General features: G+C 33.8%; 1 protein-coding gene across 16 annotated transcripts in view; it reads left to right on the top strand.

Annotated features, from left to right (window-relative positions):
• LARP1B (La ribonucleoprotein 1B) overlaps positions 1-27,643 on the top strand; it is a 125,722-nt gene that overhangs the window by 78,746 nt on the left and 19,333 nt on the right. For 9 of the 16 annotated variants that reach the window (XR_003422551.2, XR_003422550.2, XR_008296124.1 and 6 more), the window contains 3 exons: positions 3,865-3,988; positions 18,860-19,071; positions 19,527-19,633. Coding sequence is in view for 11 of the 16 variants with exons in the window: in XM_027065944.2 (XP_026921745.1) it covers positions 3,865-3,988; positions 18,860-19,071; positions 19,527-19,633 (443 nt within the window). In the remaining 5 variants the exon portion in view is untranslated. Of the gene's footprint in view, positions 1-3,864; positions 3,989-12,684; positions 17,268-18,859; positions 19,072-19,526; positions 19,634-27,643 lie in introns of those variants that run through there. The other 7 variants (XM_027065905.2, XM_027065921.2, XM_027065914.2 and 4 more) reach the window with 6 other exon arrangements.

Here is a 27,643-nt window from a genome sequence, read left to right as displayed (position 1 = left end):
ACATGGACCTTGTACCATACACAAAGAATCAATTCTAGATATATTACGATTCTAAATATGAACGGCAAAATAATAAAATTTCTAGAAGATAAGATACTATATGGTATTTAAGTAGGGAAAGATTTCTGTGTTATGTGCTTTGCTATTTGTTTTTATTCCCTCATGCTTCCCAAACTTTTTAACAATAGGATATGTTAATTTCATAATCAAATGAAAATTATAAAGGTAAGATATATAACATCTTTAAAAAGGGGAAAGATTTCTTAAACAGGAAATTACAAAAGGAAATAACTTACAAAATATACTACATTAAAAAGAACTTTTTTTCACCAGAAGACACCATAAAAGAGTGAAAAGGCAAGTTCCTCTTTCCACAGAGTGAAAGAAAACATTTACAACATTTTATAAAGAGCTCTTAAAAATCAATAAATGAAAGAAATATATAGAAAAATGAGTAATAGAATTGAACAGCCACCTCACAAAAGAGGCTATCCAAATAAAATATATTAAGGGTTTTTAGCATTATAGTAATTAGATAGATGCAAATTAAGAGCACAGTGAGATTACACATAGATTTAGCAGAGTGGCTACATATTTAAAGTTTTTGAATTTTTGTTTTGAGATCCAGATTTATAGGAAGTTGGAAAAATAGTACAGAGAGGTCTAGTGTACTGGACCAGTTCTCTCCAAAATTTATATCTTACATAATTTAAGAACAACGTTAAAACCAGGAAATTGGCATTTCTTACAAATGTGTGTGTATAGTGTTATGTCATTTTATCATGTGTAGACTCATGTGACTACTATCACATTCATGACAACTATTTTATCACCACACAAATCTCCCTTGTGCTATTAGACTCGTGTTCATGTGCCTCCACTCCACTATTCCTAACCCCTAGTAACCACTAATCTGTTCTTCATCTCTATAATTTTCTCATTTTGAGAATTGTCTATAAATAGAATCCTAGAGCAGGTGACTTTTTGAGATTGATTTAAAAAAAATTTTTTTTTAAGTTTATTTATTTTTGAAGGGGAGAGAGAGCATGAGCCGGGGAAGAGCAGAGAGAGAGAGATACACAGAATCCAAAGCAGGCTCCAGGCTCTGAGCTGTCAGCAGAGCCCGACGCGGAGCTCGAACTCACTAACCACAAGATCATGACCTGAGCGGAAGTCAGATGCTTAACTGACTCAGCCACTCAGGTGCCCCTGAGATTGATATTTTCTAATCATAATGCCCTTGAGGTCCATCCAAGTTGTTGTGTATACCCATAATTGGGTCCTTTTTTAGAATGGCTACATATTTTTAAACTGACAATATCAAGTGTTTGATGAGGCTATAGAGCAATAGGAGGGTCAATATACCGCTAGTGTAATGTAAATAGGTACAAGCACTGTGAAAAAGTATTTGGCATTTTCTACTAAAGTTGAAGCATACCACCTTATTCAACAATTCCAGTCATAGTAAACATTCAATAAAACATGTGTCTCTGTCACCAAAAGAAGTGTTTTGTAAAAACATATTTTTAGTAACATTATTTGTAATGGCTATAATCTGTAAAGGAACTGAATGTTCATCAACAGTAAAATTGATTTTTTTTAAATTTTATTTATTTTGAGAGGGAGAAAGTGTGGAGGGGCAGAGAGAGAGGAAGAGAATCCCAAACAGTCTCTATATTATCAGTGTGGAACCCCATGGGGGGATTGAACCCACGAACCATGAGATCATGACCCAAGCCGAAGTTGGACGCATAACCAACTGAGCCACCCAGGTGCCCCAGTAGAATGGATTTTTTAAAATTATGGTGTGATCGTATGATAGAATACCACAGAGCAGGGATAGGCAAATTTTTTGTGTGAAGAGCTATATAGAAAATATTTTAGTCTTTATGGGTTATACGTTGTGCCAACTACCACTTAACTTTGCAGTTGTAGCAATGAAGCAGACATGCAATATGTAAGCAAATGGGTGTGGTTGTGTTCCAAAAAAACTTAACAAAAACAGATATGGCCTTTGGGGGCTGTAGTTTGTTGACCTCTGCTGTAGAGTTACAAACTATAAATGAATCTCATAAACATAATTTTATGTAAAAGAAACCATACATTATAATTCCATTTTTATAAAGTTCAAAAACAGGCAAAATGAATCTATAGTCCTGAAATCAGCATATTGCTTGTCTTTAGGGAGAGGAAGAGGGTAGTTATAGGAAGGGGTATGAAAGTTACTTCTAGGATGCTAGCAATATCTTTACCTGAATGGTGGTTACACAGGTCTGTTCACTCTTGATTACTCATTTAGATGTATACTTATGATTTATGCACTTCTCTAGTGTGTGTATGTATAAATGTATGTGTGATGCTTTAATAAATTAGTGTAAAAATTAAAAGCAGAAACATACTGCTTGTGTTCCCATCAGGATAGAACTATATTATTCATCTCTGGCATATGATAATCATAACAGTAAATGTTTTCTTTTAAGTAGTAAGCTCTGTAGCAAGATGGGGACAGTGAGGAATAATGACTGAATTAGCTTGAAGAGCTTATTGAAGACTTTTGGGAAAGCAGTATTGGTATAAGGGCAAAAGCTGAGGCAATCCTTTAAAGCATTTTCATGAAAACAAGATCCTAGTTTAAAAGACTAGCAGGATCTAATGAGTGGTATGAACTGACAACTATTCATGTTTGAAGGCAAAAGGGAAAGATTGGTTAGCTATTAAGAGCAAGGTACTATGACTATTTTGTAATGATGATATTTAGTTTGGTCCATCTGACAGTTTTATGTTCTTTACCTGCTAAAACCCTCTTTGGATCTTGTTGAGTGATGTAGATGTGATAAAGGGTTTAATTGGAGGAAACTTACAAAACGTAGTAGAGTGCAAGCAGTCTCTCAAACTCTTTTTTTATTTTACAGCTTAGACCAGGCATGAATGGTCTTCATGTACCATGGCCAAATGACCTTACTGGCCTCCACTGGCCTCCACTCTGTCCTCTCTCTATATATAGGGCAGGGCTGAGAACATCTAAGTGACTATGTAACCGTTATTAGAAAGGGGAAGCTTCAGGAGCCCAAGGGTCAGGGATAGCCTGTTCTTCCTTTGACAAAGCTCAAAAAACTTTGAGCCTCCTTGCTGCTAACCTTATAAGTGGGGTTTGGAAATGAACCTCCAGGGCCATCTATCTATCTTTCATCATGTGTTTCCTATTACTAGAAAAGGAAATGAAAACTTCTTGGCCTGGTATAAAAGGTCTTCTAGTAGCCTGTTCCCATTTCCATATTAGGCCTTTTTGTCGCTGATTCTACACAAATTTTCTCAGTAACTGAATTATTTTCTAATAAATGAGTGCTTATTCCAAGTTCTTTGCTCACATTACCTGCTTTAGAATGCTTTACCCCTTCTCTAAATTCTCATTCTTTCCCCATCTTTTCTGTGATACTTCTCTGATGATCTCAATTCTTACACCAAATATTATCATTTTTCATATGCTGCTAATATTACTAGTTTTTATGTGTACATGTCTTTCTTTCCATCTAACTTGTCAATTCCATAAGGGTAGGGAACATAGATTACTTGTAATCTCTTTAATACCCTAGCAGTCTTGTGTATAAATGCTCAACAAATAATGAATGATTAGAGTGTATGCTCTTACAATGTATTTTAATTATAAAATATTCAGAATATTTTTGGGTTCTCTGTGCCTCTTAGATTCTGAATATTGTTATTAAGTATAATGCTAGATTCTTTATTAGAACATCTTTTTTATTCTGTTGTAGTTAAACTCATTTTTTGAGGTTGGTATCAATTATTGTTTGTTGGCTACTCTATTAGCCAGTTTAGTAATTAGATTCCTCCATTCTACTTCAGCAAGAAGTTGAGAACTTTAAGAAGCTAAATCTGATTAGTAAAGAGCAGTTTGAAAACATAACACCTGAACTTCCTTTTGAGCCAAACCAAGAAGTTCCTGTAGCACCTTCACAGTCCAGGCAAGGTATGTAAATCTGCTTTTGTGTGTAATAGTTTCTGAATAGTATTAAAGCAGTTCTAATTTGTTACAAAAGTTTTCCTTTTTTTTTTAATCTGTGGAAAAAATGTAGGTATTTCATAAAAGACTAGAATTTTAAAACTCAACTTTTGTTTATCCTTTGGTGAATTTCAAAAGATTTTCGAGACTTGAAAGTACACATCATAAATTTGGTAAGACAGCCTTGTAGTAAATGGACAAAGTTGGAATACCACCTTACTCTTAGTGGACAGGCAGATAATTGCAAGGGTGATCTAGGAATCATTTATGATACCAGTTCCTGCTCAAACTCAGACACTGAAAAGCGGGCAGAATTGGTTTGTTCTTTTTGTGTCTCATTTGGTTTGAGATTATTGGGAATGTTTCTCTTTTAGAAATAAAACTTTTCACTGACTCTCTAATTCCTTAAAATATACTAACATCATTCTTTTGTCCTAAAGCCTTAGCTTAGTGTGACCATATAAATACATTTGGGAGTTACATAAATTGAATCTGGCATTTTTAGGCAAGTTTAAGTGATTTTGTTATAGTCTTTCATGAAGGCAGGTTAAAGACAAACTTTTGAGAAGTTTCAAATATATGCCAAAATAGAACAAATTGTATAATGTAATGAAACCCCCATGTACCCATTTGCTACTTAATTTCAAATCTAATTTCGTTTCATCTCAGCTCCACTCATCCTCTTTACTTGCACTGGATTATTTTGAAGCAAACTTCTAATAATTATTCATATTTTTTTCATTCCTACATATTTATGTATGTGTCCTTAAAAAGAACTCTCTCTTTTAACACATAAATAGCATATTCCATTATCATCTAAAATTGACATTAATTCCTTAATATCAAATATCTATATTTCCTCATTCATCACTTTAAACAGTATCCATGTAAGTTTGAACATTCCAAAGGTTGATATGTCTCTTTTAATCTATAGGTTCATAGTAACTTTTTTTTTCCTTGCAGCTTATTGTTGAAGGAACTGGGTTGTTGTGTAGAATTTCTTACATTCTGGATTTTGTTCATTGCATCTCCATGGTTTCATTCAACCTGTTTTCTGGTCCTGAATTTTCTATAATTGTTATTTTGATACAGAGACTTGATCAGATTGAGGTTTAAAATTTTGCAGGAATATATCATAGGTAATTATTGAATACTTCTATCAGGAGGTGCATAATGTTCAGTTGTCTCTCTTTTTGTGGCCTTAATAGCCATTTATAATCATTGCTTTTATGTCACAGGGGGCTGAAAAATGGTGAGGATCCTGTTTTTATCATTGCTTCTTAAATTTGGTATATAGGATATTTCCATAAAGAGAAATCCCCTTTCTCTTTATATCTCTATATTTATCCTGAGATAGAGTTCTTACAGGAAAAAGAATAAATGCTCAATTTTTTCCCTTCTCTATTTTTCAAAATAATGAGCTGGTTCCCTAACATCTTTTCATTGGTCACCAATGAGCTTTGTTTTGTTTTGTTTTTCTTTTTTTAATTTTGTTTTTAAATTATTATTACGGCTTCATAAATGCATTTAGATAGGTTTCACTCTATTATAATTATTCTTACTGATACTTTTACCACTTACCAGTTTATTGGCTTTTAGCTCCAAATCCACCTTTCGTTGCTTTCTTCTGTGATAGTGGAGTTGGACCACTAACTTTCTTTGCCAGCTGGCATGATGATAAGTTTTGTCAGTACCTGAGTTGTTACTGAGTTGGTTATTATTTCTAGAGCTTGGAATTTTTTTTTTTAAGAAAAATACATTATAAATTCGTGTTGATATTTTCTGTTCAACTTTAGGATTAAAGGTTTTAATTCTAATTTGTTTTAAATTAAATTTGTTTTAATTAAAAGGTTTTGATTTGATTTTGTATTTGTACACTTTTTACTTACGTGAAAAAAAATTGTTCCTAACCAGAGTAGCAGAATTATTTATGTATTTGTCTATCCTTTGATAAAAGTTTTAGAATAATAATATTACTTTACACTTAAAAAATTTATACTGAAAAAAATTTAAGTTCTTACAGTATTCCACTAATACTGTATATATGTGGAATATTTTAAAATAATATTACTTTATACTTTATCCTTAAAAAACTTCATACTTAAAAAAATTTAAGTTCTTACAGTATTTCATTAAGTATGTGGAATGTGAACATGTTTCATGAAACATGAAAAAAGGTTAACATAAGTATAAAATTAGTAAAAGAAACATTAAGTGAAAATTCATATAGAGGAAAATGAAATAGTCAGTAAATATGAAAAGATTCTCTCAACAATAGCTAAATTATGGAAAGAGCCTAAATATCCATCAACGGATGAATGGATCAAGAAATTGTGGTTTATATACACAATGGAATACTATGTGGCAATGAGAAAGAATGAAATATGGCCTTTTGTAGCAACTTGGATGGAACTGGAGAGTGTTATGCTAAGTGAAATAAGTCATACAGAGAAGGACAGATTCCATATGTTTTCACTCCTATGTAGATCCTGAGAAACTTAGCAGAAAACCATGGGGGAGGGGAAGGAAAAAAAAATGGTTAGGGAGGGAGCCAAAACATAAGAGACTCCTAAAAACAGAACAAGCTGAGGGTTTATGGGGGGTGGGAGGGAGGGGTGGGTGGGTGATGGGTATTGAGGAGGGCACCTGTTGGGATGAGCACTGGGTGTTGTATGGAAACCAATTTGACAATAAATTTTATATTAAAAAAATAAATAATAATAAAATAAAATAAAATAAAATAAAATAAAGATGCTCTCCTCTTTCCTTTGTTGAGATTTGCCAATTAAAACCACAATGATATACCATATTATATGCCAACAGTTTCACTTCAAGAGAGATTCTTGCAGATGTTTACTGAAAGAACATTTATAGTAACATTGTCCATAATAGAAAAAATACAAATGAAAATACCCATTTCTGGTAGATTATAAGATGTGATATATTCATAGAGATGAAAAATATACAGCAGTGGAAAATGAAAGAACTAAAGCTACATGTGACAAAATGGTTAATCTTAGAGATAGTATATAAAATAAGCTAGTCACAAAGGAGTTCACTTAATCTAATATAAAATACAAAATTCATGGGTACATGCATAGCACAAAGAATCTATGAATAGCAAGAGGAATTGTTAATACAAAAATTTATTATAGTGGTTTACTCCTGAGAGAAGGGGAGAATCCCATTTGGAATGTCTGCACATAGGCTTGCCTACATCTGGAGTATGTGTTGATCTGGTTGGTGGTGTGTGTGTGGGTATCAACTCTTGTTTCTTTAAAACTTTGCCTTCCTAGGTTATAAGTGAGTAAACACTTTAAATCTCAGATATTTACACAAAGGTTTTTTTTGAATACAGTGTTCTTGGAAAGCTAGAATTTTTCCATACTTAATTTCTTGTTCTCAGTTTATAAATTATCTCTGTTTTAAAATTTATATATACATTCACTGATCTTTATGTGCCATAACTTCCAATTTTAAAGAATAGGAACAAAAAATAAAATTTAGCCAAAATTAAGAAGATAGAAAATCCAATATTGCTATGATTAAAAAAAAAAGTTGAATAGATTAACTTTCAGTTTGAAAAATAATTATAGGGCACCCGGGTGGCTCAGTCGGTTGAGCATCCGACTTCAGCTCAGGTCATGATCTCGCGGTTCGTGGGTTCGAGCCCTGCATCGGGCTCTGTGCTGACAGCTCAGAGCCTGGAGCCTGCTCTGGATTCTGTGTCTCCCTCGCTGTCTGCCCCTCCCCCACTCACACTCGGTTTCTCTCTCTCTCTCTCTCTCTCTCTCTCTCTCTCTGTCTCTCTCTCTCTTTCTCTGTCTCAAAAATAAATATTGGGGAAAAATTTTTTTAAAGAAAATAATTATGGATGGATTTAAAGAAAATTCAGCTTTATCCTGAGTAGAGTATATGGAAAGCTTGAAAGGTTTAAAGGGTGGGAAATGCTGTAAAATAATGATATTAATAAAAGACCTGCTACTGCCACTATAAAATAGAATTTAAGGTATAAGAAAGGTGTTTGTTTTTACTGTCTTCAATAATTATCTTCCTGTTTATCCCATATACCTGATCTAAACAGCCTTCTGCTCCTCATACACTAAATCAGCTTTTGATAGTGCCTCCAGATCTCTCCATGTTAAAGAGGAATCAAATCAATCCTCATCTTACCTAACATCAACATTGGATCAATTATGTTCTGTCTTGAAACACATTCTTCTTCCTTGGTACTATTTACTTAGCTTTTTTTCCACTTCATGGAGTCTTTTTGCTAGTTCTTCCCCATTTCCCCAAGCTTTGGGTTATTTAGGGCTCAGTCTTCACATTTCTTTCTTATTCTCAATGACTCCTCAGTATTTAGTCCCATGGTTTTAAATAGCATCAATTATACTAATGAGTGTCAAATTTGTATGTATAGATAAGACCTCTATCCTATAGTCCATATAAATATCCAACTGTGTAGTCAAGAGTTTCACTTGGATATTTTATAAACATGTCAAATTTCATATGTCCAAAATCCTACCCAGGTCTGAATTTTCAACCCTTTTCCAAGGACTTTTCCCAGATTTCCACATCTTGGTAAAAATATTAACTCCATTTTGTAGTGGTACAGGTAAAAAAAAAAAATCTTGGTGTCATCCTTGATTTTTCTTATTAAACCTCTGTATCTTATTCATTGGCAGATTATATCCATTACCCCTTAAAATATATGCAGAACCTAACCACTTTTCACCTTCTCTACTTCTGTCACCTGGTAAAAACTACCATCATATTCCCATTGGTTAATTTTAATAGCTCCTATCCTGCCACCCTTCTTTCATTCTGACCACCTTACAAGGTTCCAGAGTTATCTTTTTTATTTCCTTTTTAACAAATTAAGTATAATTTATATTCAGCAAGTTTCACACTTTGTATGTACAGTTTTGGGAATTTTGACAGGTGCACACAGTTAAGTAGATGCCACCTACTTGAAGCACAATTCCATTACACTCCACAGATTCTCCCATGCCTCTTTGTAGTCAACCCCATGCCTAGCTTTTTTGGCAGCCTATTTTCTAGTTTCTACCCCTAGATTTGAGCTTTTACCAGAATATATATAAATAAAATCATATAGAATATAGCCTTTTGAGTCTGGCGTCTTTCATTTAGCATAATGCAGTTGAAATTCATATTTTTGTGTGCTGTTCCTTTTTATTAGTAAGTAGTATTCTGTTTCATTGGATGTAAGCAGTTAGTTGAAGGACACATAGGTTGTTTTTTAATTTTTGGTGATTATGAATAAAGCTGATATCCATATTTGCTTACAAATTTTTATGTGAATGTAAGTTTTCATTTCACCTGGGTAAATACTTAGGAGTAGGATTGCTGGGTCTTATGGTAAGTGTATGTTTAAGAAATGCCTGTTTTCCAAAATGGCTGTGTCATTTTGTACTCCTACCAACAATCCATGATGGTTCCAGTTGCTCCACATCCTCATTTGCACTTGGTATTGTTAATTTGTTGTTGTTGTTGTTGTTGTTGTTGTTGTTTTAATTTGTCATTCCTATAGATATGTAGTAGTATCTCATTGTGACTAACAGTGTTGAGCATCTTTTCATGTACTAATTTGCCATCAGTATATATGTGAAGTATGTACTCAAATTTTTTGATGTTCCTTGAGTTGCTTTTTTATTTTTTAATTTATGTTTTTAATTTTTTATTGGACTGTACATTCAGTTGTTTTCTTATAGAGCTTTGGGAATTCTCTAGTGTGGATCCAAGTCCCTTTTTACAAGTACATATGTAATTTGCACACATCTCCCAATTTGGGGCTTATCTTTTCATTTTTTTAGGAGTGCCTTTTGAAAAGCACTTGTTCTTATTTTTAATGATGCGCAGTTTTTCATTTTTTTTAATTATATGAATGTGCTTTTGGTGTCTGTGTAAGAAATCTTTGTCTAAATTTGTCTAAAGTCACAAGATTTTTATGTTTGAAGCTTTATATTTTTAGTTTTTATATAATTCAGATGTCTATTCAATTTTGACTTTTGATTTTTTTTTCTTTTTGGCGTATGATGTAAGTATGGATATGGATACCAAACAATTTCAGCACCATTTGTTGGAAAATCTATTCTTTCTCTATTGAATTGCCTTTTCATTTTTGTCAAAAGCTAATTAACTATATGTATATAGATCTAATTTGGGAGTCTGTCTTCTGTTCATCTTATCTCTACGCTTATATCTTTGCCACCAGCACAACTTGATAACTGTACTCTTAAAATCAGTATATGTCTTACAACTTTTTAAGAAATTGTTTTGGGTAGTCTAGTTTCTTTGCTTTTCATATAAATTATGGAGATAGCTTACTGGTTTCTGTAAAAAATTGCTGCTGGTATTTTGATTGGAACCACATTGAATCTACAGATTAGTCTGAGAAGAGCTAATGTTTTAACAATATTGAATCTTCTAATCCATGAATATGGTATGCTTCTCCACTTAAGTATTTTTTGTTCTTCACTGTTTTGTGGTTTTGGGTGTATTTCGTGCATATTTTGTTAGCCATATCCTTAAGTATTTTATGGTTTGGTCCTATTGTAAATGGTGCTTTACAATCTTAACATTCCAATTGTTTATTGCTATTATATAGAAATATGATTGATTTTTGTGTATTATCCTTTGTGATGTTATTTTATGTGTCAGTTGGATCAGAGGATGCCCAAATATTTGGTTAAATATTTCTGGGTTTATCAGTGAGGTGCTATTTCTGGATGAGATTAGTATTTGAATTGGCTTAGTAAAGTAAATTGCCTTCTCCAATGTGAGTAAGCATTATCCAATCCATTGAGGGCCTGAATAGAAGAAAAAGAGGGGGAAAGAGGAATTCACCCCCCCCCCCACCTTTTTTTTTAAGTTTAAATTTTACTTCTGGTATGTTAACATACAGTGTTCTATTAGTTTCAATTGTACAATATAGTGATTCAGCAATTCTATGCATTCCTCAATTCTCATCATGATAAGTGTACTGTTTAATCCCCATCACCTGTTCCACCCTTAACACCAAGACACATTTTGGAGGAAAGCATTATGGCTTTCTAATTCATCTATCTAAAATCCAGAACTATAGATGGTTTCCTTACTGGATTGGATCAGTTGATATATGATCTAGACATTTTTCTAAACTCTTTGACTATAATTCTGTTGTTTGCTGATTCCAGTGCTTTAGAAAACATTTTCAATTAACATTACTGCCCTACCCACCATGTTTTTTGGTTGACATAAATTATTTCTTTTAAACTTCAAGATATACTGACTAGCATTTTTTTTTTAATTTACATCCAGGTTAGTTAGCAGCAATAATGATTTCAGGAGTAGATTCCAGTGATTCATCCCCTATAACACCCAGTGTTCATTCCAACAAGTGTCCTCCTTAATGCCCCTTGCCCATTTAGCCCATCCCCCCACTCAAAACCCCTCCAACAACCCTCAGTTCTCTGTATTTGAGAGTCTCTTATGTTTTGTCCCCCTCCCTGTTTTTATATTAGTTTTGCTTCCCTTCCCTTATGTTCATCTGTTTTTCATTTTAAATTCCACATATGAGTGAAGTCATATGATATTTGTCTTTCTCTAATTTCACTTAGCATAATACCCTCTAGTTCCATCCACATTGTTTTCAATGGGTTTCTTTGTGCTATAGTCATATTATTATCTTCACTCATTGAAAACCGCATCAAAGTTATATATTTTTTACTTTTAACTATCAAGTATGTTTTATAGAATTTGAAAGAATATGTGTATCAAGATTCTTACCGTTCTCTTTGCTCTTCTTCTGTGATGTTCCAGGTTTCCTTCTTAGGTCATTTCCTTCTGTCAGAAATACTTTCTTGGGCGCCTGGGTGGCTCAGTCAGTTAAATATCTCACATTGTCTCAGGTCATGACCTCACAATTCATGAGTTCAAATCCCACATCCTGTGAGCACAAGCCCCACTTTGGGTGAACATGAGCCCCACTTCGGATGAGCCCTGCTTCTCTCTCTCTCTCTCTCTCTCCCTCACCCCTCCTCTCTTTTCTCTCTCTGCCCCTTGTGGGATTCTCTCTCCCTCTCTGCTCCTTACTCACCTGTGCCCTCTCTCCCTAGTCCTCCCTGAAGTCCTCCTCCCTGAAGAGGACTTCAGCCTACTCTTTTGTGTTTTCGGTCTTCTTTGATAAACTTCTAGCAGAAATTGTGTGACGGACAGTCACAGTTGGGGTTCCCTGAAGAGCAGATAGCCTTGTCTTTTGTATAGCATAAAATTAACCCATTTGTGTATTATTTCATGAGTTCAGATGACTTTGTATAGTTACACAGTAGCACCACAATTCAGTTTTAGAACAGTTCCATCACACTAGAAAGTTCCCTCATGATCATTTGCAGTCAGTTTCAACACTCAACTTCAGTCTGAGGTAACCAGTGATCTGCTTTTTATCTGTATGTTTTTGTACTTCCTAGAAATTTCATATAAATTGAACTATATGATATAGTCATGTGTCTGGCTTTTTCAACTAATACAATATATTTGAGGTTAACCCATGTTGTTGCTTATATTGGTACTTTGTTTCTTTTTATTGTTAAGTCGTATTTTATAGTATGGACTTACTACATTTTGCTTATCCATTCGACAGTTGATGTTTTTATTTTTTCCAGATATTGCTGTGATGAAAAATGCTACTTTGAACATTCTTGTACAAGGATGTCCCATTATTTTGATTAAGAAGTTAAATATCCAGATGATATTCATATAGCATCCTAGGCTTGTAGTTGATAAAAAGCCAACTTTAATATATTCTTATTCTGTAATTATATTTCTAGTAATAAAATTTTTATATCCACTATAAATATTTTATGTACTTGTAGTTATCTTAACCATATTTTGATAATTTTATCTCAAAATATTATAAATTGGTATCTGCTATAAAAATTTTATAAAATGGTTCTTTTGAGATAACAAAATATTCGTCTTTGTCTTCACAAAATTGATATATCTACTCTTATTGGTGGGTAAAATTTACATGTAATTAAATTTGGAATAAAATAAACATAAAACTGAAATGAAACTTAATTTTTAATATGGAAATGTTCAGATAAAATAAAAAATAGAGCTGTTTAATGAATCCCTGTGTAATTATCCTGCCTAATTTCAACAATTGTTAATAGTTTGACATTCCTTTTCTCATCTGTATGTTCCCCATCTGTTTCTGGCATTTCATGTTGAATCTCATTTCATTCAAATTAATATCTTCTGTAAATACGCTATTCTACATCACAAACATATATATATGTATATATATAAATTTTCATGATACCGTTATTTCACATAAACTGGCAGTAATTCTTTAATATCATCTGCTACACAGTTTGTGTTTGGTTTTCCCTGATATCTGATATATATCTTTTTCAAACTGGTTGTTTGAATCAGGACCAAAAAAAGTACATAATTGCATTTGAGCGATAGGACAATTAAGTTACTCTTAATCTTTTTTTTTTTTTAAGTTTATTTATTATTGACAGAGACAGAGCATGAGCAGGGGAGGGGCAGAGAGAGGGGGAGACACAGAATCCAAAGCAGGCTCCAGGCTCTGAGCTGTCAGCACAGAGCCTGATGCAGGGCTCGAACTCACAGACTGCGAGATTATGACCTGAGCCAAAGTCGGAGGCTTAACCGACTGAGCCACCCAGGCGCCCCAAGTTTCTCTTAATCTATAAGCATTCCTCTTCTCTTGTTTTTCCATACCAAAGACTTGTTGAAGAAACTGGTTAATTTGTCATAAGATTTCTTATAATCCAGATTTACCTGATTATGTCTTGGTATCAGTCAGTACATTCCTTATTGTTTCTATTCCTTATGAACTAGTATTTAGATGTAGAAGATTTAGTATATTCGCATTTTTATTTCTGTGGTGACAAGACTGTTTCTTAGAGGAGCCATTTACTTCCAATTACATCATATTGTCTTTTATGCTGTCTTTTACTGCTGCTGTGATTGATTATTGGGTTTAGATGTTATTGGCCTTGTCCATTCATCATAAAGTTTCTCTTGAACATTTTTTTCTAAAGACTTTTTTTTAGAACACTTTTAGGGTCACAGTAAAATTAAGAGTAAGATACAGAGATTTCTCATTTACTCCCTGTCCCCAGCTTACATAACCATTGCCAGTCTGGGGAAGGATGCTGCTTCCTCACAGCAGCATACCACATCAGAGTGGTAGCTTTGTTACAATTGTACCTACACCAACACATCGTAATTACCCGTTACATTAGGTTTCACTCTTGGTGTTGTGGGTTGTACGTTCTGTGGGTTTTAACACACGTATAATGACATGTATCCATCACTATAGTATCCTACAGAGTAAAAATCCTCTGTGTTTTACTTATTCACGCTTCCCCCACCGTATCTCCAACCTCTGGTGACCATTGATCTTTCAACTGTCTCCATAGTTTTCCTGTTTCGAATTTTGAATAGTTGGAATCCTATAGGATATAGGCTTTTCACATTGGCTTCTCTCACTTAATAATATGCATTTAAATTTCCTCCATGTCTTTTCTTGACTTGATAGCTCATATGTTTTTAGCACTGCATAATATTCCATTATCTGGATATACCATAGTTTATTCCTTCATCTACTGAAGGACATCTTCATTGGTTTCAAGTTTTGGCAATTATGAGTAAAGCTACAATAAACATCCATGTGCAAGTTTTCGTGTGGACATAAATTTTCAGTTCCTTTGAGTATATACCAAGGAGAGTGATTGCTAGATCATATGGGAAGAATATGTTTACTTTTGTATGAAGCTGCCAAACTGTCTTCCAGAGTGTCTGTATCATTTTGTATTCCCACCACCAATGAATGAGAGATCCTGTTGCTCCATATCCTTGCTAGCATTTGGTGTTGCCAGTGTTCTGGACTTTGGCCATTCTCATGGGTTGTCATGGTATTTGATTTCTATTTACATTTCCCTGATGACATGATGTGTAATATCTTTACCTGTGCTTATTTGCCGTATATATCTTCATTAATGTATCCGTTCATATTTTTTAATTGGTTTGTTTGTTTTCTTATTTTTGAGTTTTAGGAGTTCTTTATATACTTTGGATAACGGTCCTTTATCAGATGTGTCTTTTGCAAATATTTTCTTCTGATCTGTGACTTGTCTTCTCATTATCTTGACAGTGTCATTTGGAGGGCAGATGTTTTTTTCATTTCAGTGATGTCTAGCTTATCAGTTCTTCCTTTCAGGGATCATGTCTTTGGTGCTGAATCTCCCTTCAACATTTTACAAAATGGTTTTAAGAGTCATTGATGAATATTCCCTACATCCTCTATTTCATTAGAGTTACAAATAGTCATCTAGTTCTCTCATTCCTGTGTTCCATACCTAGAATTCTATAAAGAAGAATATTCTTTTATCAACTCTTTGAATACTTTGAAACTCAATTTTTCCAGGAAAGAAAGGATAAATGCTTGTTTCTTTCTTTGCATTTGGTTAGTTTTTAGAATAATGAGTTTGGTGCCCTAGCAACCTGCAAACGTGATTAAATGTTAAGGCACCATTTTGAACTTGTAGAGCTTATTTATTTGAAATGTTTAGTCAGTTTCAATCATTGTTTTTAGTGGTCAAAGTACTTCATTTTTGACTGGTGGGGCCACTGAAATTTGCTACTGTGTCCTTATGACCTATTCTAGTTTTTTTTCTTTTTTAATTTCATTGCTTTCTGACTCAAGATTTCCCAGGCTTATATTATACTTTATGCTACAGACTCTATTCCTTGAAGAGGACCAGATCAGTGAGAAATGGAAATGGAATTTGGAGACCATAATCTGGATGCTAGGAAGCTTACTGTTAATGTTCCTAGATCTTTTTAAAATATTTCTTTTACAGAAGTGCTGGATTTAACATATTTTTCAGTGTATAATCATAGTTTTATCCTTGAGATTGCATTATCTTTTTGGTCTAAGGAAAATCTGTATTAACACAATTCAGTTAAATTTATTGGTCATTTGCTGGGTATATATTTTTTTCCTAGCACTGTTTTAGGCACTGGTATACAAATATTAGATTATGGACCTTGCTTTTAGGAATGCACTGGGACTTGTTCTTAGCATCTGATCAGATAATATATAAGAAAATAAATTTTAATTTAATAAATCGAACAATAAATGGATGAAATGTAAAGGTGGCACCAAAAAAAAAAAAGAGAGAATTATTTTTATTGGCAGAAATTCAAGAAGTGCTTTAGATTACTAGGGAAAGTAACATCTGTGCTGGGTATTAAAGGAAGGATATGCATTAAATTTGGTGTAAAAAGATAAGGGAAAGGGACTTTCAGACAGAGGAAAAAGCATATGAAAAGGTAAGAAGCAAGAAAATAGAAACAAGTAGGTTCCTATCTGGGGCACTAAAATTGAAGTGGAGAAAGACAATAGATAAGTCAAAATCAGTCAAGTCTCATATGCCATGATAAAGAGACTAGACTTCTCCCAGAGGCAAAAGGGAAACACTGAGTATTTTAAGTAGAGACATGAAATGACCTAATTTGCAACCCCCCCCCCCCCCGCCGAATATCATTATTATATCATTATATCATTCTGATAACAGATTGGGAGAAGAAATGGGGAAATTAGGTAATAGAGTGGTTAAGTTCACTTTTGAGTTTACAACCTTGTTTCTAGAATAGTGCTTGGCATATAGCAGGTACTTGGTAATATTTGTTGAATGATACACAAAAATCCATTGTATGAATCAAAAGAAGTTGGTAAGTCTGAAGAAAAACCATACAGAAACAGAGTCTACATTCTACTTGCTTACTATTAGTATCTTACCATAATATTTCCACAAACTAATTAGTAAGTAAAACAACCCAATAGAAATATGGTCTGAGGATATGGTGGTAAACTCATGATAGGGGAAATGTGAATGATGACTATATATATGAAAATATGCTCAACCTCACCAGTAATAAACATAGAGGAAGAGGGGAAAAATAGGGAAGCAAACCATAAGAAACTCTTAACTATAGAGAACAAACTAAGGGTTGATGGAAGGAGGTGGGTGGGGGATGGGCTAAATGCATGATGGAATATTAAGGAGTACAACTTGTGATGAGCACTGGATGTTATATGGAAGTGAATCACTAAATTCTACATCTGTAACCAATATTACCATATATGTTAACTAACTAGATTTTAAATAAAAACTTGAAATTAAACACACACACACACACACACACACACACACACACACACACACAAAACCCCAAATACAAATACCATTCAAATATCATGAGATGGAAAAATATTTAAACGTCTAAACGAAACCAGTCTTGACGAGTATATTAAATTTCTGAGACTTTTTCATGCTACTGGTGGGAGTATAAATTGGTGAAACCATTATAGAAAGCACTTTGGCAATCAGTACTTAGTAAATCAGAAGATGCATGTGCCAGGATGCCTGGGTGGCTTAGTCAGTTAAGCCTCCTAGTCTTTTTTTTTTCTTAATATGAAATTTATTGTCAAATTGGTTTCCGTACAACACCCAGTGCTCATCCCAACAGGTGCCCATCACCCACTTTCCCCTTCCTCCACCCCCAATCACCCCTCAGTTTATTCTCAGTTTTTAAGTTTCTTATGGTTTGGCTCCCTCCCTTTTTTTTCCCTTCCCCTCCCCCATGGTCTTCTGTTAAGTTTCCCAGGATCCACATAAGAGTGAAAACATATGGTATCTGTCTTTCTCTGTATGACTTATTTCACTTAGCATAACACTCTCCAGTTCCATCCACATTGCTACAAAAGGCCATATTTCATTCTTTCTCATTACCAAGTAGTATTCCATTGAGTATATAAACCGCAATTTATCAATTCATCAGTTGATGGACATTTAGGCTCTTTCCACAATTTGGCTATTGTTGAAAGTGCTGCTATAAACATTGGGGTACAAGTGCCCCTAAGCCTCCTACTCTTGATTTTGGCTCAGGTCATGATCTCACAGTTCATGAGATTGAGCCCCACCTTGGGCTCCATGCTGATGGCATGGAGCCTGCTTGGGATTCTGTCTGTCCCTCTCTCTTTCTCTGTCCTTCCCTCCCTTTCTCTCTCTCTCTTTCTCTCTCTCTTCCTCCCTCCCTCCCTCCATCTCTCTCTCTCTCTCAAAATAAAGATGCATGTGCCATTTTAGTCAACATTTCTCTTTCACATATAAACCCTAGAGACATGCTCACACCTATACAGAGAGAAATATTTAACAATGTTCACTGTAGCATCGTTGATTATACCAAAAATCTGGAAACAACATAAATGTGCATCTTCAGGAGAATGTATAAGTTTTGTTATATTTGTATAACAGCATAATATTCTGCAGTGAAAATGAATAAACCAAAGCTATATGAGTAGAACTTCAATAATCAAGTGTCAAACAAGATATGACTGCAAAAACTTGCAAAATGATACATACAGTATGATGTCACTTATGTAAAGCTAATTATGCAAATAATGCTATTACATATATGTATACAATTATAGATAAAAGTACCAAATTCGAGAGCCTGGTTGTCTCTGATGAGGAAAAGCAAAATGGGATTGGGGAAGGTTATACAGTGGGCTTCTGCTTACTTTTCTTTTTAAAAAAGTCAAACAGATATAGCAAAATTAAAACTTGGTAAGGCTAGGTGATGTACAGACAAGTGTTTATTTTTTATTCTTATATATTTGAAACGTTTCTGAGGAAAAAATCTTTTGAGAGTAGAAAATTTCAGAATTACCCTTGCTCTCAAGTAAAATATTTTCTTATCATCTAAGTAACTTTTAACAAGATTTTTATTTTGCAGATTTGAGTGATGAATTAGCTCAGAAGCTGTTTGATGTTTCAGAAATATCTTCAACAACAATGGCCCTTTCATTGCCCACAGCAGTTCCAGAATCTCCTAGAGTTTATCCTGCAAGGTCACCTAAAACACCTCGAACACCCAGGTTACAAGATCCAAACAAAACACCAAGATTTTATCCTGTTGTTAAAGAACCAAAAGCTATTGATGTAAAGGTACACAAAACAACCAGGAATATAAAGCCTGCATTTTGTATCCTTTAACATTACAAAATGAGATGTTTTAGTTTCTATCACATTTTTTAAAATATATGATTTAGATTGTAAAAATTCATTTAAAAATGATATTTCACCATAGTGATTGATGTTTTCTCAGGTTAAGGAATAACTTCTTTCCAATTTGGTGGTGTAATTAAAGTTGATCAGAAGGTATAATGAAAAATCATACTAAGTTGTATTTCCTTTAATCCTTGTGTTGAAACCAGGCAAAAGACCTTTTAAGTTTTGTAACTTGTATGTGAGATGTTTGAGTTTTGTGACTTCATGTGATTTCATAATGTGTCATCCACAGTATGCAAATGTTTGAGCTAGTTTATACTCAGAGGGTTTTAATTTACTTGTGAAGTTCACACTACTCAAATCATTGCAATGTTTGACTTCTTTTTCTTTAGAGTCCAAGAAAGAGAAAAACAAGGCATAGTACAAATCCCCCTCTAGAGTGTCATGTTGGTTGGGTAATGGATTCCAGAGATCATGGACCAAGAACATCCTCTGTCAGGTACTATATTTGTCAAACATTGCTTTGTTTTTTATTTTAAGTTTATGAAAACAGTTACTAATTAGATCTTTGGAATATATAAAAGTTAATATGTTAGCAAATTAGAGAACAATGAAAATAGTTTTTAAAAAGAAGCCAAAGGAGGGGGAATTAAGTGGGATAATTTTCCAGTAAGTACGGTAAGGAAAAATTGAGTAGGACAGTTACTTTTTTTCCATTTAAACTGGTTTCCATAAATGTATACTCCTAGATAAACAAATATTTAGGTTTATGAAAGATTCCAGATTCTCAGTGGCATAGTAGGTTCTTAGTGAATTAATATGCTAACCTATCTACTCAAACTATATTAAGAATATGGAAATAAAACACACTATTATTTTGAAATTTTTCCTTTTTGAAGGAAATAGATTAGCTGATTGTTAGTAGTAAGTGGTTTTTCTTTTAGCTTTAATTTTTTAAAAAGACTATTATTTACTTCAAAAGAGATAACAGAGTAAACCTTTTATAGTGCCAGTTGTACAACATAATAAGGCATGTTTTGTCCTGTAGAGTGGATGCAGAGGTGATTTACTGCTAAGTGCTTTGTGTTTCTTGTACACCCATTTTGTGTTTAAATAGATGTTTTCAGAATAATTATCTGAATGAATTGCTAAATGAAAACTTAGCTTTAGGAAAACTTGTTTTGACTGGTTACTAGAAAGAAAGGATTAAATAGTTTCATTCAAAGAAAATCTGAAAATACCTTTCTCATAATCTGAAAATATCCACCTTTGTCTTTCCAGTGATATTTAGTTGGTACTTCTACATTTTGTTCTCATTAGATATATTGTCCTTAAAAGATAAAATGTATATGTGTTTTTTGCACTCCTATCATGTACTTAGGGTTATTTTTGTGTTTTCAGCAATTTTGAGGGGTTTTTTTTCCCAGGGTATTTTTTTTATTGGAGCAGTATATTTAGAGATCAACAGATAATGTTGAAAGATGTTTAATCAATAACATTTAGTTTAGTTAGAACATTTAATGGAAGATTTAGTTAGGAATGTGTTTCTTACAGTCCATTTTTATTATATTATATCTTTTGTTATTAATAATTCATCTATATATTGATTTATTCATTCCCAGGCACCACTCGACCTTCTCCCACAAATAAAATGTATCAGGAAAGCAGGGACTTAACAATGTGTTGGGCATTTTTCTAGGCACTGAGTATACAGCAGGGAACAAGATAAATACAGTCCCTACCTTTCTGGAGCTTAATTCAGGGATTGACAGACAAATATTTACAATAATGAGTGTGAATTTTTTTCAACTGACCTATTTTTTAGAGTAGTTTTAGGTTCACAGCAAAAATTGACTAGAAGATACTGAGAGTTCCCTTATACTTCCTGCACTCCCTGCCTCCTACACTGTAGCCTCACCTGCTATGAGCATTCATATCTTTAGATCATCTACATTAATGTAATTATGGATGTGGTTAGATTTAAATCTACCATCTTATATTCTATTTGTCTCATCTGTTCTTTTTCCTTCTATTTTTTGGATCAGTTGAGTTTTAACAATAATTCTATTTTATCTCTACCATTAGCTTTTTACTTATATCTCTTATTTTTTACTGGTCATCTGTAGTTCATAATATACATTTTAACCTAGTCTACTTTCAAATAATATCATACCACTACATGTATAGCATAAGAATCTCAGTACCATAAAGTTCCATTTCCTCTCATCCTTTGTTATGCCTTGTTATTGCTTTTCTTTAGGCAGTATCTTTTAAACAAGTAACATGATAAATTTTTGAAATATTTGTTCGCATTTTTACCCTTTGTAATTCTCTTCATTTCTTAAACATTTCTTGTTGTACAGGTCTATGAGCAATGAATTCTGTCAGCTTTTGATTATTAGGAAAAGTTTTTTTTTCTATTTTGAAAGATACTCTTATTGAGTATAAAATTCTTTGATGGATCTAGGTATGGATATGGATATATGTATATAAATGTGTGTGAAATACAAAGTATTTATCCTCCTTGTGGTTCTCTGAAATAGTGGATTTATTGTTTGTTGTCTTTTGTTTGGTTAGGAAAATTTTCAACTCTTAGCTCTTCAAATATTTTTTGCCTTGTGTTCTTGTTGTTTGTTCCCCTTCTGGGATTCCAATTACATGTACATTAGACCATTTACTAGTGTCTCACAGCTCTTAGTTGATCTGATCTTTTATTCTACTCTTTTTCTCTTTATAATTCGTGTTGGATAATTTTGATTGACCTGTGTTCAAGTTTACTAATCCTTTCTTCAGCTGTGTCCAGTCTCTGGATAAACTCATTATGGGAATTCTGTTTCTGATATTGTGCTTCGTATATTTTACGTTACCATTTGATATCTTAATAATAGTTTTCTTGCTGAAATTCTATCATGCATGTTTTCCTTTTCCATGAAATCCTTCAACATATTAATCTAATCATAGTTATTATTTTTTTAAGTGTTTATTTTTGAGTGAGAGAGAGAGAGCGTGCATGAGTGGGGGGAGGGGCAGAGAGGAAGACAAAGGATCTGAAGTGGGCTTAGCACTGACAGCCCAGAACCCAAAGTGGGGCTCAAACTCACCAACCATGAAGTCATGACCTGTGTCTAAGTTGATGCTTAACTGACTGAGCTACCCAGGTGTCCCTAATCATAGTTATTTTAAAGTTCATTGTGTGATCATGCCAGCAGTCATCTGTAAGTCTCATTCTGTTTGATTTTCTTGTTGTGTCTGTCTCATAAATTTTGATTGAATTCTAGGTTCTTGTTGCTTCATTATTGGTGTATAGAAATGCAACAGATTTCTGCACATTGATTTTGTATCCTGTGACTTTACTGAATTCGTGTATTAGTTCCAGCAATTTTTTGGAGTCTTTCAGGTTTTCTACATAGAGTGTCATGTCATCTGCAAATAGTGAAAGTTTGACTTCTTCTTTGCCATTTGGAGGCTTTATTTCTTTTTCTTGTCTGATTGCTGAGGCTAAGACTTCCAGTACTATGTTAAATAACAATGGTGAGAGTGGACATCCCTGTCTTGTTTCTGACTATAGAGGAAGAGTTTTCAGTTTTTTCCCATTGAGGAGGATATTAGCTGTGGGTCTTTCATAATGGCCTTTATGATGTTGTGGTATGTTCCCTCTATCCCTACTTTGTTGAGGGTTTTTATCAAGAATAGATGCTATCCTTTGTCAAATGCTTTTTCTGCATTTATTGAGAGGATCATATGGTTCTTATCCTTTCTTTTATTAATGTGATGTATCATGTTGATTGATTTGTGAATATTGAACTGCACTTGCAGCCCAGGAATAAATCCCACTGATCATGGTGAATAATTCTTTTAATGTACTGTTGAATTTGATTTGCTCCTATCTTGTTGAGAATTTTTTCATGCATGTTCATCAGGGATATTGGTCTGTATTTCTCCTTTTTAGTGAGGTCTTTGGTTTTGGAATCAAGGAAATGCTGGCTTCATAGAATGAGTTCAGAAGCTTTCCTTCCATTTCTATTTTTTGTAACAGTTTGAGAAGAAGAGATATTAACTGTTCTTTAAATATCTGGTGAGAATTTCCTTGGAAAGCCATCTGGCCCTGGCTTTTGTTTGTTAGGAGGTTTTTTATTACTAATTCAATTTCTTTGTTGATTATGGGTCTGTTCAAATTTTCTATTCTTCCTGTTTCAGTTTTTGTAGTTTGTATGTTTCTAGAAACTTGTCCATTTCCTCCAGATTGCCCAGTTTGTTGGCATATAGTTTTTCATAATATTCTCATAATTGTTTACATTTCTGTGGTGTTGGTTCTGATCTCCCCTTTTTCATTTGTGATTTTATCTGTTTGGTTCCTTTCTCTTTTCTTTTTGGTAAATCTGGCTAGAGGTTCATCAATTTTGTTTATTCTTTCAAAGAACCAGCTCTTAGTTTTATTTATCTGTTATGTATTTTTTTTATTTCCCTTCTGCTGACTTTAGGCTTTATTTGCTGTTCCTTTTTTAGCTCCTTTAGGTGTAAGGTTAGATTGTGTATTTGAGATTTTTCTTGCTTCTTGAAATAGGCCTGAATTACAATATACTTTCCTCTTAGGACTGTCTTTGCTGCATCCCAAAGAGTTTGGACTGTCATGTTTTCATTTTCATTTGCTTCGTGTATTTTTAATTTCTTCCTTAATTTCCTGGTTTACCCCATTCATTCTTTAGTAAGATGTTCTTTAACCTCCATGTATTTGAGGACTTTCCAAATTTTTCTTGTGATTTCAAGTTTCATAATGTTGTGATCTGAAAATATCTATGGTATGATCTTGATCTTTTTCTACCTGTTGAGAGCCGATTTGTGACCCAGTATGTGATCTGTTCTGGAGGATGTCCCATGTGCATTCAAGAAGAATGTGTATTCTGCTGCTTTAGGATGAAGTGTTCTGAATATATCTGTTTAGTCCATGTGGTCCAGTGTGTCATTCAAAGCCATTTTTTCCTTGTTGATTTTCTGCCTAGATGATATGTCCATTGTTGTAAGTGGGGTGTTAAAGTCCCTTACTATTAATGGTATTATTATCATTCAGTTTCGTTATGTTTTCTATTAATTGATTTATATATTTGGATGTCTCCAAGTGGGAGCATACATTTTTACAATTGTTAGATTTTCTTGATGGATAGATCCCTTAAATATAATATAATGTCCTTCTTCATCTCTTGTTACTGTCTTTGTTTTAAAATCTAGTTTTTTCTGATCTAAGTATGGCTACTCTGGCCTTCTTTTAACATCCATTAGCATAACCAGTGGTTCTCCATTCCCTGACTTTAAATCTGTAGGTGTCTTAATGACTAAAATAAGTCTTTTGTAGGCAACATATAGCTGGGTCTTATTTTTTGTATCCATTCTAATACCCTATGTCTTTTGATTGGAGCATTTAGTCCATTTACACTCAGTAATTATTGAAAGATATGAATTTATTGCCATTGTGTTACTTATAGAATTGGTGCTTCTAGTGATGTTCTCTGGTCCTTTCTAGTCTTTGTTGCTTTGGTATTTTTTTTTTCCTCTCCATTCAAATAGTCTCCCGTAAAATTTCTTGCAGGGCTGGTCTAGTAGTCACAAACTCCTTTAGTTTTTGTTTGTCTGGGAAACTCTTTATCTGTCCATCTATTCTGAATGACAGCCTTGCTAGATAAAGAATTCTTGGCTGCATATTTTTCCCATTCAGCACAATGAATATATCCTGCCACTCCCTTCTGGCATGCCAAGTTTCAGTGGACAGGTCTGCTGCTAACCTTGTGTGTCTACCCTTGTAAGTTAAGGACCTTCTTCTTTATGGCTGAATAATACTGCATCATATATATATACATATATGTATATATATATATATATATATACACACACACACACACCACATTTTCTTTACCCATTTATCAGTTGATGGACATTTGGTCTCTATCTATAATTTGGCTCTTGTTGATAATGCTGCTGTAAACATCAGGGTGCATGTATCACTTTGAATCAGCATTTTTGTATCCTTTGGGTAAATACCTAGTAGTGCAATTGCTGTATCATAGGGTAATTCTATTCTTAACTTTCTGAGGGACCTCCATACTGTTTTCTAGAGTGGCTGTACCAGTTTGCATTCCCACCAATAGTGTAAGAGAGTTCCCCTTTCCCCACAACCTCTCCCAACATCTGTTGTTTCCTGTGTTGTTAATTTTAGCCATTCTGACAGATGTGAGATGATACCTCCTTGTAGTTTTGATTTGTACTTCCCTGATGATGAGTGATATATCTGTTAGCCATCTGTATGTCTTCTTTGGAAAAGTGTCTATTCATGGCTTCTGCCCATTTTTATTGATTGCTTGATTGGTGGATTGATTGTAGGAGTTTATTGATTGATTTCAGGAGTTGCCCATTTTTTAACTGGATTATTTATTTTTTGGGTGTTGAGTTTGGTAAGTTCTTTATATATTTTTGATACTAACCCTTTATCAGATATGTCATTTGCAAATATCTTCTCCCATCCCAAAGGTTGCCTTTTTTTATTGATTGTTTCCTTCACAGTATAGAAGCTTTTTATCCTAATGAAGTCCCAATAGTATCTTTTTAATTTCATATCCCTTGCCTCAGGAGATGTATCTAGTAAGAGGTTTCTATGGCCAATGTCAAAGAAGTTACTGCCTTTCTTCTCCTCTAGGAATTTGATGGTTTTCTGTCTCACATTGAGATCTTTCATCCATTTTGAATGTATTTTTATGTATAGTGTAAGAAAGTGATCCAGTTTAATTCTTCTGCATGTAGCTGTTCAGTTCTCCTAACACCATTTGTTGAAGAGTCTGTCTTTTTTCCATTGGATATTCTTTCCTGTTTTGTTGAAGAATATCATTTTCTATTCTATTGCATTGGTCTATGTGTCTGACAGCCTTTTCCACAGAAATGGAAAACCTTATTCTCAAATTCACATGAAATTGCAAGGAGTCCTGAAAAGCTAAAACAATTTGAAAATGGAAGAATAAAATTCGAAGACTAACACCTCATAACTTTGAAAGCTTCCTGTAACTGTAAAGCTTCCTGGCCTAAGGACAGGCAAATGGACCGATGGAATCAGTAGAGAACCTAGAAATAAACCTTCATGTATACAGTCAGCTTATTTTCAGCAAGGGTGCTAGGAATGTTCAGTAGAGAAAAGGACCATCTTTTTAACAAATGGTACTAGGAAAACTGAATATCCAACATGTAAAAGGATGATCCAGACCTTATACTGCATACAAAAAAATTAACTCAAAGTGTGTTAAAGACCTAAACGTAAGAGGTAAAACTGTAAAATTTTTAGAAGAAAGCATAAGGAAAAATTTTCATGCCCTCGATTTGACAGTGGTTTCTTGAATATGACACCAAAAGCAGAGGTGAGAAAAGAAAAAAATTACCATACTTCATCATAATTAATAACTTTTATGTATCAAAAGTTACTACCAGAGTCAAATGATAGCCTACTCAATAGGAGAAAATATTTGCAAATCAGATATCTGATTAGGGATTAATATTTAGAATATATAAAGAACTCTAAAAACTTGATAACTAAAAAAAACCCAATTCAAAAATGGGCAAAGGATTTGAATAGACATTTCTTCAAAGAAGATATACAAATTGGCCAGTAAGCCCATGAGATGTTCAACATCATTAGTCGTTAGAGATTGCAAATCAAAAACCACAATGAGATACCTCTTCATACCCATTAGGATGGTACTGTGGTATCTACTTAAAATTATATAAAGTCTCAGAGCACGTTGGTGGCTCAGTATGTTGGGTGCCAACTTTGGCTCAGGTCATGATCTCACGGTTCCTGGGTTCAGGCCCTGCGTTGGGCTCTGTGCTGACAGCTCAGAGCCAGGAGCCTGCTTTGGATCCTGTGTCTACCTCTCTCTCTGTCCCTCCCCTGCTTGTACTCTGTCTGTCTCTCTCTCTCTCTCAAAAATAGCATAAACACTAAAAAATTTTAGAAAAAAAAAATTGTATGAAGTCCTAACCCCCAGTGTGACTATATTTAGAGATATTGCAGCCTTTAAGGAGACCATTAAAGTTAAATGAAGTCACAAAGATGGGGCCCCAATTTAATAGGACTGGTATTTTTTAACATTTTTTAACGATTTATGTATTTTTTTCCTATTCAGCTTTTATTTTATTTTATTTATTTTTTATTTTTTAATTTAATTTATTATTTTAAATTTACTTTCAACTTAGTTATAATATAGTGAAACAATGATATCAGGAGTAGATTTCTTAATGCCCCTTACCCATTTAGCCCATCCCCCCCTCTGCAGAACCTCTCCAGTAACCCTGTTTGTTCTCCATATTTAAGAGTTTCGTATCTTTTGTCCCCCTCCCTGTTTTTATATTATTTTTGCTTCCCTTCCCTTATGTTCATCTTTTTTGTATCTTAAAGTCCTCATATGAGTGAAGTCTTATGATGTTTGTCTTTCTCTGACTGACTAATTTTGCGTAGCATAATACCCTCTAATTC

Source organism: Acinonyx jubatus, chromosome B1 (genome assembly GCF_027475565.1).
Source record: "Acinonyx jubatus isolate Ajub_Pintada_27869175 chromosome B1, VMU_Ajub_asm_v1.0, whole genome shotgun sequence".
In the NCBI taxonomy this organism is placed as follows: Eukaryota; Metazoa; Chordata; class Mammalia; order Carnivora; family Felidae; genus Acinonyx; species Acinonyx jubatus.
Note: the sequence above shows the minus strand (reverse complement) of the source record. Positions and strands in the feature narration are given on the sequence as shown.